The sequence below is a fragment of the Polypterus senegalus genome, chromosome 12 (assembly GCF_016835505.1).
Source record: "Polypterus senegalus isolate Bchr_013 chromosome 12, ASM1683550v1, whole genome shotgun sequence".
Classification (NCBI taxonomy): domain Eukaryota; kingdom Metazoa; phylum Chordata; class Cladistia; order Polypteriformes; family Polypteridae; genus Polypterus; species Polypterus senegalus.
Genome location: NC_053165.1, coordinates 108243809 through 108262359, shown reverse-complemented (window position 1 = coordinate 108262359; position 18551 = coordinate 108243809). Strand labels below are relative to the sequence as shown.

Below are 18551 nucleotides of genomic sequence, written 5' to 3'. Positions count from 1 at the left end.
GTTGAGAAGAAAGTAAAACAAGTAAATCTCAGCTTAGTTAAGACAGGAAAGTAATAACTTTATGAGTTTTTTCTGTTTCTCAAGTAATTATTCTCTTTTGATGAAAATGATGCTCCCAGCACCATATGGGTAAAGTCTGAAGCTCAACTGCTAGAGGATACATTCTTCGAATTTCCCTCTGATAAGCCTTTAGGCATTTTAGAATGCAACACTAGTTAATTGCTTAGGAACAACAGCACAGTCAATTACTAAAATTCATTCCCATGAGAAACTGTCAATCTGTTATACTAGATTGCAAACTAGGAAAATTACAACCATCCCGTTTACATGTCAAATGTAAATGTTTATAACAAGATGTTTTGCAATATCGGATAAATAATAGTATTATTACTAATATTAGGAGTCACACAGAGTTCCAGTAGTTAGGGCTATAGCCTCACAGCTCCACACAGCCCAACACAAATTCAGAGCTCACCACAGTCACTGTATGTAGTCATCCTGGTATTCCAGATTCTTCTTTCTCCTCAAAGATGTGTTGGTTAGAAGGCTATTTGACATCTTTAAATTGGCCCTGTGTGGATGTTTATGTTCCCTGCAGTGGACTGGTTTTCCATGCAGGACTCATTCCTGCTTTGTCCTTGGTGTTGCTGTGACAGGTGCTTACCACTTCTGTGATGTACTAAGCGTATATGGAGAATGAGTGGATGAAACAGACTTCTAATCAAATTATTGACTGCTACACACAAAAATACTAATTTGTTTATTCAAATGAAGAGAAATCCCATAGCCCCAAATATTAAAAAGTTTATTTAACCTCTATGACTGCTTTGTAGTGCTCTGAATATAGTAATTATGTTTAACTAAATTATGCATACCATCAACATCATAGACCTGGAAAAGGAAGTGAAGCTTGTCTGTCTCACTCCCATGAATGAGGAGGTTCAAAGCCTTGAGAAGCTCATCCAGGCTAATGGAACCGCTTCCATCCGAGTCAAATAATGCGAAGAAACGTTCTGCAAAGAAAGACTAGACAGCAAAAGATTGTATTGAATGTGAAGGTAGGTAGAAAACATGGCAGTAAAAATGAGAAAAGAAATTAAGCATAGATTTATAAATATCTTTCTAATAGAGAAGGTTTTCAGAATAAAAGACAAAATAGCGATCTTTTGGAAAAATAATGAAATTTAATGAAAATAATGAAATAAAAAATCTAGAAGCCACCAGAAACATGTAGGAAATGAAAAGGCACTTGTGAAGAATTCAACAATGCAAACCATAAAAACCTCAACTTTGCACCAGACTTCATTATTAAATGAAAGAGGAGCATTTGATTGTAAATTATATAACAGTGACCCGACATTTGCGCGATAGACATATGAGCGCTGACAAAATAGCGCCGATTAAAATAGCGCCGACAAAATCGCGAAAGTTTCATTAAACATGAATTACTAGTTTAAATCATATATAATAATATTTACTTTAGAAGTCAATATTATGAGACGCGGCATGCCATCAGCACGGCACGCAGATAGTCCTTAAGATCACGCCCTGCGTATGTATGAAGAATTGCAGCAAGACGTCTTGATAGTTGAGCGTATTTAGACTTGCTGGCTGCCTGACTGCTGGTAATTCCGCTTTGTATACGACGCGTTATGCCAACCCTCGACTGAGTTATTTGATCACGGCATGCCATCAGCAGTTATAACAGTTATAACCGCACATAATGTGTACATAATGCGCACATACGCGTCCCACTCTCTTGGCCTCTCTCGCGATTTTGTCGGCGCGCATTTGTCGAAAACCAGTTAGCGGGTTTGTCGGCGCTCATTTGTCCGTCGCGGTTTTGTCGGGGCGCATATGTCTATCGCGCTTTAATGGTAGTATAGATATACCGGCACATAAGTCATAACCAGGCATAAGCTCAAAGCAGGAAAATCATAATGCCCACAAACATCAATCCCAGAGTTAGAGATGCCCAATAGGTACACCTAAACAATGACACTGATGACTATATGGTGGGCGGTAGGACTACTAACTCTAAAAAAAAAGGACATGGCAGTAAAGTGGCATTTCTCAAACTTTTTCTCTGAAGGTCACAGCTCTGGCTGTGAACAAGCTACAGCTGTGCTTGAAAGTTTGTGAACCCTTTAAAATTGTCTATATTTCTGCATAAATATGACCTAAAACATAATCAGATTTTCACTAAAATCCTAAAAGTAGATAAAGAGAAACCAGTTAAACAAATGAGACAAAAATATTATACTTGGTCATTTCTTTATTAAGGAAAATGATCGAATATTACATACAGTATTTGTGAGTGGCAAAAGTATGTGAATCTTTGCTTTCAGTATCTGGTGTGACCCCCCTTTGCAGCAATAATTGCAACTAAATGTTTCCGGCAACTTTTGATCATTCCTGCACACCGGCTTCGAGGAATTTTAGCCCATTCCTCCGTACAGAACAGTTTCAACTCTGGGATGTTGGTGGGTTTCCTCACATTAACTGCTCTCTTCAGGTTCTTCCACAACATTTTGATTGGATTAAGGTCAGAACTTTGACTTGGCCATTCCAAAACATTAACTTTATTCTTCTTTAACCATTCCCTGGTAGAACAACTTGCGTGCTTAGGGTTGTTGTCTTGCTGCATGACCCACCTTCTCTTGAGATTCAGTTCATGGACAGATGTCCTGACATTTTCCTTTAGAATTCTTTGATATAATTCAGAATTCATTGTTCCATCAATGAAGGCAAGTTGTCCTGGCCCAGATGCAGCAAAACAGGCCCAATCCATGATACTACCACCACCATGTTTCACAGATGGGATAAGGTTCTTATGCTGGAATGCAATGTTTTCCTTTCTCCAAATATAATGCTTTTCATTTAAACCAAAAAGTTTTATTTTGGTCTCATTCGTCCACAAAACATTCTTCCAATAGCCTTCTGGTTTGTTCACGTGTCCTCTAGCAAACCGCAGCCAAGCAGCAATGATTTTTTGGAGAGCAGTGGCTTTCTCCTTGCAACCCTGCCATGCACACCATTGTTGTTCAGTGTTCTCCTGATGGTGGACTCATGAACATGAACATTAGCCAATGTGAGAGAGGCCTTCAGTTGCTTAGAAGTTACCCTGGGGTCCTTTGTGACCTCACCGACTATTACACGCCTTGCTCTTGGAGTGATCTTTGTTGGTCGACCACTCCTGGGGAGGATAACAATGGTCTTGAATTTCCTCCATTTGTACACAATCTGTCTGACTGTGGATTGGTGGAGTCCAAACTCTTTAGAGATGGTTTTGTAACCTTTTCCGGCCTGATGAGCATCAACAACTCTTTTTCTGAAGTCCTCAGAAATCTCCTTTGTTCGTGCCATGATACACTTCCACAAACATGTGTTGTGAAGAGCAGACTTTGGTAGATCCCTGTTCTTTAAATAACACAGGGTGCCCACTCACACCTGATTGTCATCCCTTTGATTGAAAACACCTGACTCGAATTTCACCTTCAAACTAACTGATCATCCTAGAGGTTCACATACTTTTGTCACTCACAAATATGTAATATTCGATAATTTTCCTCAAAAAATAAATGACCAAGTATTGTTTTTTTCCTTATCTACTTTTAGGACTTGAGTGAAAATCTGATGATGTTTTATGTCATATTTATGCAGAAATATAGAAAATTTTAAAGGGTTCACAAACTTTCAAGCACAACTGTAAGTGGGCCTCACATTCAGAAATTAACATGTTACCTTAAAAAGAACAAAAGAAAATAAGACATTTGACAACTAAAAGGAGATCAAATAGGTCATCAAGCTAATAGCTAAGCTGTCCCAGTTATGCTAGGACAGTAAATGTTAGGTTTGCACCTAAAACAAAATATATATTTTTATTTGATAATGACATAAATATTTATTTCATGTTTTTAAATCAAAATTTCACAAAAAGCTCCAATGAAAAAGAACATTAAACAAATGGAAACTAAAGCACATGTTTACAATGAGTAAAAATAACCTCCCAAAACACTGTCTGTTTAATTGATAATTACAAGCACACTCTACAATTTATTGAACAGCCTTCTAAATTAAACTGTTAACTTTTCATAAATAATAAAATCTTCTATTAGTGATCTATTTGATGCTGTCTAGAAGAGATAATTTCTTATACTCAAGAGACAGGAGACTGACGGCACCTTACAGTGGTGATTGCAGATTAGCGTCTGTGAAATGTGCTTGAAAACATGACTTAATTTGTCACATACCTATTTCCTAATTAATAAACACTGAATACATCAATAAATGGTTACTGCACTTACTGAATGGTTTGAAGACAGACTTGAACTCAGCGTTCTAGCAGTGAAATGCTGCATATGTATGTTTATAGAGTTAGATGGAGAAGGAGAAAAATGCATAAAAATGAAGACTGCTTGCACTTCCAATTTCTTTGGTGACATTTTCACTGTGTTTTAAAATGACCAGAAAAAAAAGCACACTTGATCAAACAACTGAAAAGTAATAGGAGAACGGGATGGTAAATCAAAATTCACTTGAGCAACTGATCTGCACTCTACATAAAGACTTGCAATCACAAATAATTTGATATTGTTTGTACCCATTTGAAATTTTTGTCTGAAGTAAAGTGCTGATGAAACACTGTAGATTACAAAACACAGAATGAGATGTTACTATCCTTGTGCAAGCATGTACAATAGGTTCAGTTACGCTTGTGGGTGAATGGTGAATGGTAGACTTGAAGAGGTTTTTCAGAATATTGGGACACATCATCAGTAGTGTTCCTCTGGCTCATGGGGTGTTTTGGCCTTTCACACTATACACCCTCACCAGAGACGGCCAGCTACAGGGTGATCAGCCCTAAGCTTGCGTCCAATTCCCAATTAGTCATGAGAGTCGCTTTGGTGTCAATTAACTGACATCTCATGAACCTATGTATGGCAGCCTAAGTTTGTTAATTTGAGGGCCCAACAGGGGACATTCCTCTTCATCCAAAGCCACTGGCTACTTGAACTCGGCGTTCTAGCAGTGAAATGCTGCATATGTATGTTTATAGATTCAGATGGAGAAGGAGAAAATTGCATAAAAATAAAGACTGTTTGCACTTCCAATTTCTTTGGTGACATTTTCACTGTGTTTTAAAACGACCAGAAAAAAAGCACACTTGATCAAACAACTGAAAAGTAATAGGAGAACAGGATGCTAAATCAAAATTCACTTGAGCAACTGATCTGCAACTCTACATAAAGACTTGCAATCACAAATGATTTGATATTGTTTGTACCCATTTGAAATTTTTGTCTGAAGTGAAGTGCTGATGAAACACTGTAAAATGTTCTAATAATCTAATGTGAGAGACATACAAATTATGAGGGGATTATGAGCCTTTACATGTAATGAAGTATTAAACATTCACTAAACCTAAACTTGCATAGTATAGTTTCTGTTTCTGTTCTTTTTCCGGTTTCTTTGTGGTGGCGGCCTGCGCCACCACCACCTACTCAAAGCCTCATGATGCACCAACATTGATGGACTGAAAGCCAGAAGTCTACGTGACCATCATCATCAGGTCCTTCCATGAAAACGCTAAATACAAAGAGGACTGTTTGACTTATGTTAGGTAGATTGCCCAGAGGGGACTGGGCGGTCTCTTGGTCTGGAACCCCTACAGATTTTATTTTTTTCTCCAGCCTTTGGAGTTTTTTTGTTTTTCTGTCCACCCTGGCCATCGGACCTTACTCTTATTCTATGTTAATTAATGTTGACTTATGTTTATCTTTTATTGTGTCTTCTATTTCTCTATTCATTTTGTAAAGCACTTTGAGCTACATTTTTTTGTATGAATATGTGCTATATAAATAAATGTTGATTGATTGATTGATTGCATAGGAATGACCAATGTAAATGATTTATGATTGTGTGTCAGTAACATCTAGGAACTTATCCAGCTACAAGTTTACGTGCAGCTTTCGGATTGTAATTTAATTGTGGATTTAATAACTTGCATTTATTTAGCACTTTCTAAGCTACTCAAAGCACTTTACATAAACAGTGGAGAACCACTTCAACCATCACCAATGTGTAGAATCCACCTGGATGATGCAACAGCAGCCATTAATGCTCCAGTACACTCACCACACATTAGCTATTAGGTGGTGAAAGAGTGAGGGTGATAGTTAGCCAGTATTGGACAGGGAATGGTTAAGAGATCAGAATGACCAGGCTGAGGTAAGAAATTTAGTCAGAACATAAGAAACATTTTTCAAAAGATTTCAGGGATCATTTTTGGCCACAGAGCATGTTGATGTCTCATGTCACTGCACTGGAACATTGGGATCTACACATAGACCACAGGATAAGTACCCCTACTGGCCTCACTAACTCCTCTACGAGCAGCAGCCCAAGCTTTCCCCAGTTGGAACTTCCACCCAAAACATGGCCAGGCTGAAACATGTTTAGCTTCTGATGGATTACCTGTTCTGAAGTGCACGTACTATGGCCGCTGGACATGCAGGTCCACAGCAGTGACACAGAGTCTCATACAATGCGCTGCCTTCTTTCTTACAAATAAGAGTCCCTGCTGGGCATGTAAATAAGGTCATGGCCATGGAGTGGATCAGCTTGTTATTGTCCAGACATGAATGAACAAGGCTTTTAATAATTGTCTGTCAACATTACAAGACACTTACTGTATAAGTAGTTGGGTAAAAACCCATAAGGTAAAATTTTTCTTCATAAGTCCGCCTATACTATGTGCCAGTCTAGACAGGACTGAGACATATATCAGATCTTACAGAGACCCAGGTTTATGGGTCAATGGGATGCCTTATGAATCTAGAAAAAGATTGCATTTGACATTAGAAAGGCACTGATGTATTGAACTGGAGTATATGCAGATTTATTTAAAAAAGAAAGGGAAATTTAAAAAGGCTTGGTTTAAACAGCTTAAAGAGGCGTCATCCAGAAGGGCATGGTGTAACTGATATATAGGGTATATCAGGGAAGGATCTTGGTGTGACACAGCTTCTTTATCACATCTTACTTTTCCACTTTAGGAACAGAAGAAAAAGACCCAGATGATGAAGCATAACCACATCTCTAGCACCATCTATCACTCCACCCACTTTGATCCTTTCCTTTAACAAACCACCATAACAAGACACAGGCATTCATTTTAGACCAGGGGTCACCAACTCTGGTCCTGGAGGACCACCGTGGCTAAAGGTTTTCATTCTAAACCTTTTCTTAATGAGTGACCTATTTTTGCTGCTAATTAACTTCTTTTGAACTAATTTTATCTGACTTACTCTTGAAGACTCAAACCCTTTAATAGTTCCTTTTTCCTTAATTAGCAGCTGTAAGAGGAATGAGTCGGAGACATCATAAAGAGTTGGGACAGCTACCCGTATAATTTTATCGGCTGCAAAAGTTGGTTTTGAGTAGCACGATGTGCTTAGTTCAGAGTCCAGAACAGAACTGCCTGTACTGAGGCAAGATGGCAGTTTTAAAGGCCTGGAAGGGAAATGACGTCATCTGTGCAGGAACTGGGAGTGGCGTCCTCGTGCCCGGAAGTGACGTCATCCTGGGGGCCGGCAACAGACGAGATTTCCCGGGAAAGGTCTGCAAGGGACTGAGAGAGATAGTTAGTACACTCTGCCACCCCCTGGCCTGGCGTAGAATTACTAGTGTTTAGGCCCTTCTGCTGTTTCCCATGAGCACGTGTGTGACACAGCCAAACGATAACAAGAGATAAAATGAGCCAAAATAGGACCAGCAAGCTGGTGTCCATCATACAATATCTGAAAATAAAGAAAGATGAAGGTCTCAGGAATGTTAATCTGCTCAGGTCCTCAAAACATTTTAATGGTGCTCTTAGAAAAGAGAAAATCAACAATTTCAAGAATTGTCTGCTAATGCACCATGAGAGCAGCAACAAGCCACAGAATCAAAGAGCAGGTTTAATTAACTACAAGAATTGGCACCTCATTAAGCAACTGGTTGGAGTGACATTGGATGGAGTTTGAGGCCCTGACTTAGTTAGTCTTCTGTTGGCTCCCTCACTACACATTTTATTTCTGTTTGGATGCCGTTTAAGGAAAGAAATGAAGCAATTAAGAGGAACGCTGAAGAAATTCAGGGGAACAAATCTTTAAAAAGCTATTCAATTAAAGTGAATTCACAAGGAGTACCAGCACAAACAGAGCACTCTTTAAAAAAAAAAAAAAGGGTTAGAATGAAAACCTGCAACCACGGTGGTACTCCAGGACCGGAGTTGGCAACCCCTGTTTTAGACCATAAGCTGAAAGAGGCACTTGAAAGGACTCCAAATCCAACCTACTTTTGTTATAAAATGTACATAGCCATTGCAACCTCAACTGTTAAATAACTTTTCTATTTGTAGTTTTACTGTACATAGCTTAAATTAAATTCAGCATTATTGTGCTTAAAGAAACTTGACTGATTCCAAATGACAGGAAGGAGTTTCATGAGTATGTGCTATTTAGAAAATAGAACCGAGATTAAAAAAGCATACATAAGTAAAAAAGAGACTTTAAATAATATATTCCCTTAAATATTAAATAAGCCACATCTTAGTAAGGATATTTACTTAAGAAAAGAAAGGTACAAGAACATGTTATACAGTAGATCAATAATCAACTAGGAATGGAAAATTATAATCATAAGTGATATTAGTAACCCATACGTAAACTTCCAAAATCCAAGAAATAGTAGAGCATAAGCAGTGTATTTCATAGACACAATTAATGATTACTTTTTAATTAAATGTATCAAAGAACTAAAATGAGTCAAAAGTTGTCTAAACTTAATATTCTGAGAAAAAAAAATAGAATTCACAATACACACAAAATTGAATCATGAGACTCTAGTAATGTTAACAAAACATGTTTCACCTTATTTTAGTAGAATATACTGGTAAAAACTAAAGTATTTAAAATTGTATTTCAAACTAGATCGATTCTGAAAGACAGTGAAAAGGAACTCATAAAATAAATGAGAACAAACTTCAACAATGCTTCAAAATTCAAAAATTTTAAACATTTACAATTATAATATATAATGTGGCACAGAACAAGTCCAATGATTAGGAAAAAATATGACTCAGGCTTTATAATAACTATAAGAAAATATTTCCAGTATTAAGGTTTTTTAGCACATAATAGTAGCATTTAACAGAAAAATCACAAATGTTAACATCTTACACAATGGTTTAGCAGAGTAAATAGGTAAACAACACAAACAAATTGGATAGAGGGGTAATAGATAGATAGATAGATAGATAGATAGATAGATAGATAGATAGATAGATAGATAGATAGATAGATACTTATCTAGTTATGCAAAATTTGCCCTGTTTTAGCAATAAATAAACAGCCCAAAATAAAAATAGTACTAAGTACAATAACATGAAAATATGATATATATTAAGAGAATGGCCTGTTCACTTGATACCTTTTTAAAATTTTAACCTATGAAAAGGCCCATAATATGTCAGTGGACAGGCAAAGGGAATCTTGATGTCACACAAGACGATATGGAGACTATATAGAGTTCTGTGCTGCAAGGTTTTTAATGAGGTTCAAACCAAATATCCCCTCAGAACTACAGGTGTAGTAAAGGTCAGTTAACAAAGGTTTAACCAGTTAGACCTGAATATTAATAAGAAATAAAGACAAAAATCTGATAATAGTTGGGTATACAACATTTTTATTCTGATTTACAAAAACAATGGTTATGTACTCCATGACAGGCTAATCATAAAACAGCAATGGAAGAATGCAGGGTGAGGTCTGCAGAACTGCACGAAGACAGTGGGTTATTTTTTTTGGGCAGTGATTATTTTCCAAATTAGGCAATAGGAGCTCACTTTCCTATATTTTGAATTTCTTTGCTTCTAATGTTGTGCCAGATTCACTGTTCAGTATGTCCACTGATGGCCTAATTTCCTATATTTTCTGTGTCTAATACTGACACCACTTTCTCTAAAATTAAAACCCATGTTTTAAAATTATTTAATTATAATATAGCAGCCAATTTTTTAATAGTTTCTATTTCTAATATTGTGGCTTATTTAGCTGTATTTTGGCAACTTTATTTTGGACTTGTATTGTTGCATTATTTACTTCTAATATGTTAGGTTACCTGTGGTAATGTATCAGTTTATTTTGTAATATTTTGTGTTTTTTATTTCTAATGTGGGACCACTTTGTTATATTGTCTATTTGAAATGTTTTGCCTCATGTTCTTTTATTCTCAAGTTCTAATTTTGAAACCCTTTTTTCTATATTCTTACCTTGTACAGATTGGCACCTCTTTGTTATGGCTTCACTTCCTAATATTTAAATGCTGACTGTTCTTTTCTCATTTTATAAATTTTGTAACAGTACTTTGTAGTATTACTATTAACATGTCTTGACAGGTGAATATGGTAAAAGATTTTACTTGCCTCTTTCACTTTTAAGGCTGTTTTAAACTCCTCCAGGTCAATTTCTTTGTCATCTCCAGCAATGCTCTCAAACTGCTTTGTGACCCAGTCTAGCCACCGGGCATCTTCGTCAACACTCATGATGCTAAAGGCATGGCAGGAGAACAGTGTTAAGAGTGTTAACAGCTCTCTCAAAAGCAGTGGGCTGACTTCCATACACAATTTCAGAGTGTGATACATTATGTCGCAAAGAAAATGCTAAATACATTTTTTGGTATAAATTTCTGCTAGGAGATATAAGTGGCATCAGGGCAATAAAATAGTGACTAGACTCACAGCGGGGGTGATAAGCAGATAAAATGAAATGCAAGTAGAATTCCAATTCCAAACATCAGGCATATTGTAGACTTTCAATGCAATGCAATGACATTGGGCACTGCAAGACTTCCTGAAGCAATAAAGTGGCTGCCGAGTAGTAGCTTGAATAGTTAATAGCAACCTGTGTAACTATCACCCCATTTCTCCTGGGCCCACACATCAAATGGGAACATGTTGTGATTGGCCCAGTGTAGCCTAGCAGTCTCCTGCTGGGCACAATAGTAGGATGCCCTCCTGTTTGTCATTTTCAGTTCACAAGCTTTCAGAAACACATGGAGGTAGCTTCTGCTTGGCACAGTGAGGGGCAGAATCTGCTGGAAAGTTTGCCTGGTGTTGCCATGGCAATGTCATCCACAGAAGTGACACATTATGATGTAAATAAGATGATGTCACCAATTAATATTGCTATGCAGGCAGTAAAACCAAACTGTGGTAAAAGCATTCAGCTCAGCCATGGCCTGTCCAACATTCTCCATATTTTGTTTTTGTGCTTGTGTCTTCCTCTGGATATTCCTTCCATCAAATGTATTATTAACTATAGAGCATGACCGTCAATTATTCACCCTGTTCTTTATTAATTATTCCATTTTAGCTCTCAAGTTTGTTTTTTCATAAATGTACTTCAGCTGTTTAGAAATAGGCTGTTGAATGATGGTGATAGTGCCAAAATGTGATTCGCTGGCATCAAAAACACCAAATTAATTACAACTGACCAGATCTGCCCATCTACTCTGCCCCCATAGTTCTCTGATACCACTTAGATCACCACCACATGTCATCTTCTTCTTCTTTGCTAGGTGAAGACACCCCTCTCTACTCTCTCTTATCTCCTTAGGCTACCTCTGCTAACATGCAATGCAGCCCAGTTACTAAAGCACTTGGACTGTAAAAAAACAAAGATACAGGTTCAGTCTCTGTGACTTCAGTCACTGACTCACGGCATGACCTTGAGCAAATCCATTATTCTGTCAGTGCTCTAATACAAAAATATAATAGCACATGTAGGTCTATTAATATATGAAAAATTCGCTGAGATCATGTTAATTATCAAAACAATCTATGCATCACTTCTTCCACCCAATATCAAACTTGCTTAATCAAATTCAGAATCACCTGGGGCCTCATGTATAAACGGTGCGTACGCACAGAAACGTTGCGTAAGAACTTTTCCACGTTCAAATCGCGATGTATAAAACCTACATTTGGCGCAAATCCAAGCACTTTTCCACGGTACCTCATACCTTGTCGTACGCAAGTTCTCCGCTCGGTTTTGCAGACTGGCGGCACCCAGCGTCAAAGCAGTGCTACTGTTCCTGTGTGGTTACTCATTATTTTCCTGACGCGGCTTTATAAATACACCGAAAACTAACCGCATATTGTTTATTAGTGTAATGCATCTGATTGTAATTAACTTGTAACAATATAATGGTAGAGGGAACAGCCATAGTATTCCAAATACCATAACTGCTTTAGCGTTGTTACTCTCACTTCTTCTTCTTCTTCTTCTTTCAGCTCCTCTTGTTAGGAGTTGCCACAGCAGATCATCTTTTCAATATTTCTCTCACTGCACCACTCGAGTATTTATATCACTGTATCTGAGTGTGAATCACAGCAGCAGCTGATCGGAAAGGGAATTATCGGTATACAGCTTCAAGGACACGCTGTCTCAGCCACTGCAAAATGTTTTAAAGCCTTTCCTGTACGGACCTCGCGGTTCAGAAACAGAAACGATATCATTTATAAGGTGAAATTCAGCAAAATATGTTTATTAAATTATACAGATAAAACTTTAACTTCATTTAAATAATCTATATTCTTCACTGGGAGTGTCGTTATGATAGAATAATTAAACATGTACTACAAGATATTTCAATGTTCTTTAAACGTTTTGAAGAATCGGCGCTAAGCTTACAGATGGCTTAACGTCTATTACAGAGATGATTGTATGGCGATCAGTTACTTGGGGAAAGAAAAGCACTGACTGCAGTGACGGCTATGCCAATATATATTGAATATAAAACAGAAAGAGAAAATAACAACACAGCGACAAATTTCGGCAAAAGTTAAATGCTTGTGTCATGAGCACGAGGCGGCTATGCAGTGTCCACAATGGACGTAGCCATCCACTGTGCATAAGCTACCTTACTGACAGGCGGGCGAATGAGCCACCGATTCTTCCTCTGCCCAGTGCCACCACAAGCCTAGAGCCGCCCCTGATTGTACTGCTGCAATAAATTATTTCATCAAGTGAAACACATGTTTAATAACGTGCTTTAACTCCTATCATCATGAAAATGACATCACGTATACATCTCAGTATTTTAGTTATTCAGAGAGCTGTAATATCACGAATGTAATGGACTCTGTGTCCAGTTGGAGGAAGAGAGCCGGTTTAAAAAGCAAGTAGTGATTCACACACAGAGCACATAGAAGATCAAATACAAAACAAAGCATTTAACGTGCTACTTTAATTACGATGTGATTTGAGAAACTGGTTAATTAAACGATTTTAAGATGAAGTTTATGATGTTCTACTTTAATGACAAAATAAACTACGTGATTAAAGTGGAAATGTCGAGATTGAAGTTGACATTTCGTGCTTTTTCCTCACTGTGTGCCTTTTTCTCTGTACCCTAATAAGCTTTCATATGACACTCAGACAGTGGGCTTACAACTCGGCTTTTCACGGCGACTTTGATATGTGACTTCTTTTTATTTCCGGCACTGTGCGATTTGTGAATGTGAGCTTTCAAGTTTCTCCAACACACTATGTCACTCGATCAACTTCCTTTTGTTGATTATACCACGGTTTATTTGAACAAATAGTATGTTTTTCATTTGCCTCCACTTGGTATTCGCTGAAATTCTTATATTTTCCCCCATGCTTTTCCCATTGTCTTTTCACAGAAGGCTGCGCTTAAGGGCGATTTATATTGATTTGCATATTCAAATAGGCGTAATTCTGGGAGGATTTGGGGCGTTACATAATGCGCGTGCACGAGCGTTAGTTTTCACGCTGATCGGGATTTATGTAGCGGAAGAACGTGGAAGTTGGAGTACGCACAGATTCCTGCATCTGGATTTTTCTGTGCGTAAACACATTTCGGCTTTTGTGCTTACGCCATGTTATAGTGCGAGTTCTACGCACGGCATTATACATGAGGCCCCTGGAGCCTATCCTTGCAGCACTGAGGCAGTAAACAGCTAAGAAAGTAGAGCAGGTTGAACATCCCTAATCTGAAATGCCTGGGACCAGAAATATTTTGTGGTTTCAATATTTTTGGATTTTGGAATATTTACATCCGCCTAAAACACTCAGCCTCAATTCTTCCAGTCCGTGCACATTAAACTGCTGGGTTTTCAGTTAGAGAGAAAATAATACTAAACAGAAGACATGTCGCTGTGAGAAAATAAAAAGCTAAAACAAGTGCTGTCTATCTCAGTAGCATGAGGTAACTGAAGCTTAATGAATAATTTTTACTTTGCAATGAGTGTGGTGACAAAAGAGACAGACAGGCAGACATATACACACACACACACACACACACACACACACGTAGACCACTGCAGCTATTTGGCTCCACGTGTTTCAGAGCTACTTATGTCTGTCGTGTTGACTATTGCATCACAATATGGCATAACAACACGAAGTGGAGTTTACTGTAGGTAAGCTTTGTGGTCTATGGATATACTGTGTGTTAAAATGATGCAGCTATATTATATCCATGGCATGTTTGCATCTCCAATTAGACAGTAATGTTAACTTATTTTAGATATTTGTTTAGTCATGCAGTCAGAAAGTGAATGTTACGCAGGCTCCTCTTTGCTCCTAAATTGAGGTTGTTAGGCACATTTACTAATTTGGGTGTTTTGAGAGCTGAAATCTGCATCTTATTGGGCTTTTTGTTATCAACTCTCTTAACAGCAGTTTTCACTTCACTTGACATGGGGTGGCACATTGTTTGCTTCAAATACATATTGCCAATGCTGCCAATTCTTTCAAAATTACATGAGCCCCGACACTATAATTGTAATTGAACAACAGCAGTTTCAGTTTCAGATTTTGGAACATTTCGTTTTTTGTAATTTCTGGAGTAGGGATGCTCAAGCTGTACCTGGTCATTGCAGAACATATTCACATAGCATGTGTCAATTAACTTAACTTGTTTTGCAGCTGTGGTTAGAAAAACAGAATACCGGCATAAAAGCCCCCAGAAGCAATAGGAGAATGTGAAAACTTTGCACACAGAAAATACAGCGACTTAGGTGTAAATGCATGACTCTGGAGCTCTGAGCTGGCAGCCCTGATCACTGTACCATCATATGGAACAACATTATATGAAATCTGTCTTCACACTTCTGCTTTTATTAACTCCTACAAATGTACAACAGCATTTTCATTCATAACTAATTCCCCCTGGCTGACTGCTTCTGAGCAAAAACATCTCTACCTGCTATCCTTTCCCTTGAGCCTTTTCCCATATTTAAGTATGATGCCTGACTGCTCATTCTGATGAGATGCAGATAGATAAAGGCCTCACAGTATCATTATTTGATGCCGTTTTGTGTACCACTTAAGCATCTTTGTGAAGACACAAAGCACACCTTTAGGCAGCATTTCCTGAAGTGACAGTTTCCCTACTGGTGACATTCACAGAAAAATTAACTCTAATAAACGACTCTCAAAGTAGGCTCTCAAAGTACCGTCTAATTGTGCAAGCCTTGGAACCCGAAGCACTGGACCCAATGGGTTTTGTGTATTTCTAGCCTTAAAGAGTGCCCCTTACAGTACCACAATAGCTTCAGCTAATCACTTTACACAGTTCACTAGATGCATTGATTCCTGAACCAGCTATGTATTTTGGTAGGTTGGGGAACCATCAGAACTTCTTATAGATTTGGATTCTGTCTCCACTCAAAATTGATCTGCACTTTTCCACAAAGAGAATAATAAACATGGCTGATTCTGAGCCCCCCAGATTTCTGATAAATCTTTCTCCTGGTGACTGCAAATTGCCAAGCTGCTGTGCTCCTACTGACAAAAACAAGAGGAACTAAAGAATGTCCCCCAGCCCAATGTCCCTTCCCCCAACTGGTTATGAAAGGATTAAAGCACACCACTGCTGGTGGAAAACAAGGCTAGATAAGTTCTTTTTACATGAGATGGCATGCACCTCTCACATGCACTACCACAAGCTCTACTTTTGCTCATATAAGTAAAAAAGCTCTCCAGTTCAGCTTTGATGATTGAAGTTCATTCCCGTAAGCATTGCCATTCAGTATCAGCAAATCAGCTGTGGTCTTGTGTCTAATTGTGGGCTCACAGGTGAATTACAAGTCTCCTAAAATGAACTGACATTCCACTTACAGTCATGGACAGACCTGTATTACCAACTATAAAGCAATTAGAGAAACTCAAATTTCATACCCTAACTGTGAGCCTGTAATGACGTCTAAACTTTGCAACATTGATCAAAACCTCAAGAGCAATACTAAATTAAACATAAATTGTACTTGGAGCACTATGAAGAAAAAACAATGCACTATTACACTAAAATCACCACAATGAATCCATAACATTCATCCCACAAAAGGACCAAAGGGGAGACAGCACCCAATAATCCACTTTCTATATCACTATATCAGCAGAAGTTACTTTGACTCAAATCTTTTTGAATGTTCACTCTGGAGATATGAACAACCCGTGCCAAGCAGAGAAGAGCCTCACCTGTCATTGCTGCCATACATTTATTTCCACTTGGTATTCATTTTGCCCTTGAGGAACAGAGCACACTTGAGTTTGGTAAATGTTGGGATTTGTCTCCTCTCTTCAGCTGTGTGACAGAGCATGTGGCAGTGACACTCTGGAGTAATAAGCTGCTCTTCTGTAGATCTTACTTTAGGGAGGAGCTTACAGGCAGCTTAGTGGTGTGAAGTGTAGGGAGGAGACACACCTCATGGGTCCAATTCTTTCAATATCCAAAGGTTGTTTCACACTCATCAGGCATTAGCCATCCAACATGATTTTAGCAAACGTAGTGATTCAGAAGGAAACTTTGGCCAATAATAACTTATATGGTCCTTCAGGCAGCTTTTTGACTGAATGTGGACCCAAACTACTGTATATACACATCAGAAATATATCATGAAAATATTATGTAAGAGAACTTTTTTTTCTTCATTATACGTTTACAGTATATTTGAAAATTCTTACATGAATGTACCAATCAACAGGCAACTTGGCATAGTTCCGGCACCATGATTAATGGAGAACTACCTTAACTCTAAAGATTTACATTTGCATTTATTTGCTTAGCAGAGGCTTTTATCCACAGCAACTTACAAAGTAATATATGTCTTCCATACCTGAAAAATCTCAAAACATGTACAGTGGATTCAGAAAGTATTCGGACTGCTTTACTTTCTATATGTTTAATTGTGTTGTATATTTAATTTTAAATTGATAAATTTGCCATTTTTGCACCTCAGTCTACATTTACTGTAATAACCCATAAAGACAAAGTGAAAACATGTTTTCAGAAAGGTTTGCAAATGTATTAAAAATCAAGACTGCAAAATCTCATTTAAAAGGATCACTTTGCTGTTGCACCCCAAATTGTGGTCCTCTTTCCTTTAATTCTCCTTGTGAAGTGTTTAGAACTCAGTTGGTGTCCACCTGTGGCAAACTGAATTGATTGGACATTGTTTAAAAAGGCACACACCTATGTACAGTATAAAAGGTCCCACAATTAGCACTGTATGACAGGACAAAAACCAAGCCATGAAGTCCTCTCTGTAGACCTCTGTGACGTAGATCAGGGCAAGGGAAACCATTTCTAACACTCTGAGGGTTCCCAGGAGCATTGTGGTCTCAATAATTATGAAATGGAAGAAGTCCAGAACCACCAGGACTCTTCCTTGAACTGGCCATCTGGACAAACTGAGTAAACAGGCAAGAAGGGTTTTGATCAGAGAGGTGACCAAGAAAGCAATGGTCACTCTAACAGACCTTCAGAAGACCTCTTCTGAGATGGGAAACCTGTTGGAATGATGACCATCTCAGCAGAACTCCATCAAGCAGGAGTTTATGGTAGAGTGACTAAATGGAAGTGACTCTTGAGTAAAAGACATATGACCATTTAAAGGGCTCTGACAGCATGAGGAGAAAGATTTTGTGGTCTGATTAGACAAAAACACAACTCATTGAACAGATCTTCAAGCACCATCTCTGGCAAAGACCAGGCATTGCTTATCACCTTCCTGATACCATATATACCAGGGGTGTCAAACTCCAGGCCTGGAGGGCCATAGTGGCGGCAGGTTTTCATTCTAACCCTTTTCCTAATACGTGACCAGTTTCACTGCTAATTAACATCTTTCCTTTAGCCCGGTTTTTAAGGATTCAGTCCCCTGAATTGATTCTTGTCTTCATTAAATGACAGCCAAACAGAAATGAGACGAGAAACGAGCCAACAGATAACCAAATAAACTGGGGATTCAAACTCCAACAAATTTCACTCCAACCAGTTTCTTAATGAGATGCTGATTCTTGCTGTTAATTAAACCCGCCATTTAATTCCATGACTTGTTGCCATTTTCATTCTGCCACAGCAGACATTTCCAAAACTGTTGATTTTCTGTTTTACGGAGACTTTCATCTTTCTTTATTTTCAGCTATTATGTGATGGGCACAGGTTAGCTGGTCATGTGGGCTTGTTTCGTGTCT

General features: G+C 38.1%; 1 protein-coding gene across 1 annotated transcript in view; it reads right to left on the bottom strand.

Annotated features, from left to right (window-relative positions):
* The window catches only part of nox5 (NADPH oxidase, EF-hand calcium binding domain 5), a 41681-nt gene extending 25040 nt beyond the window's left edge, over positions 1-16641 (bottom strand). Inside the window, exons 1-3 of the mRNA XM_039772244.1 lie at positions 16554-16641; positions 10469-10592; positions 876-1026 (exon numbers count right to left, since the gene is read on the bottom strand). Of these exons, the coding sequence (XP_039628178.1) occupies positions 876-1026; positions 10469-10592; positions 16554-16573 (295 nt within the window). The 5' untranslated portion in view covers positions 16574-16641. The remainder of the gene's footprint in view (positions 1-875; positions 1027-10468; positions 10593-16553) is intronic.
* Between the last annotated feature and the right edge of the window lie 1910 nt (positions 16642-18551).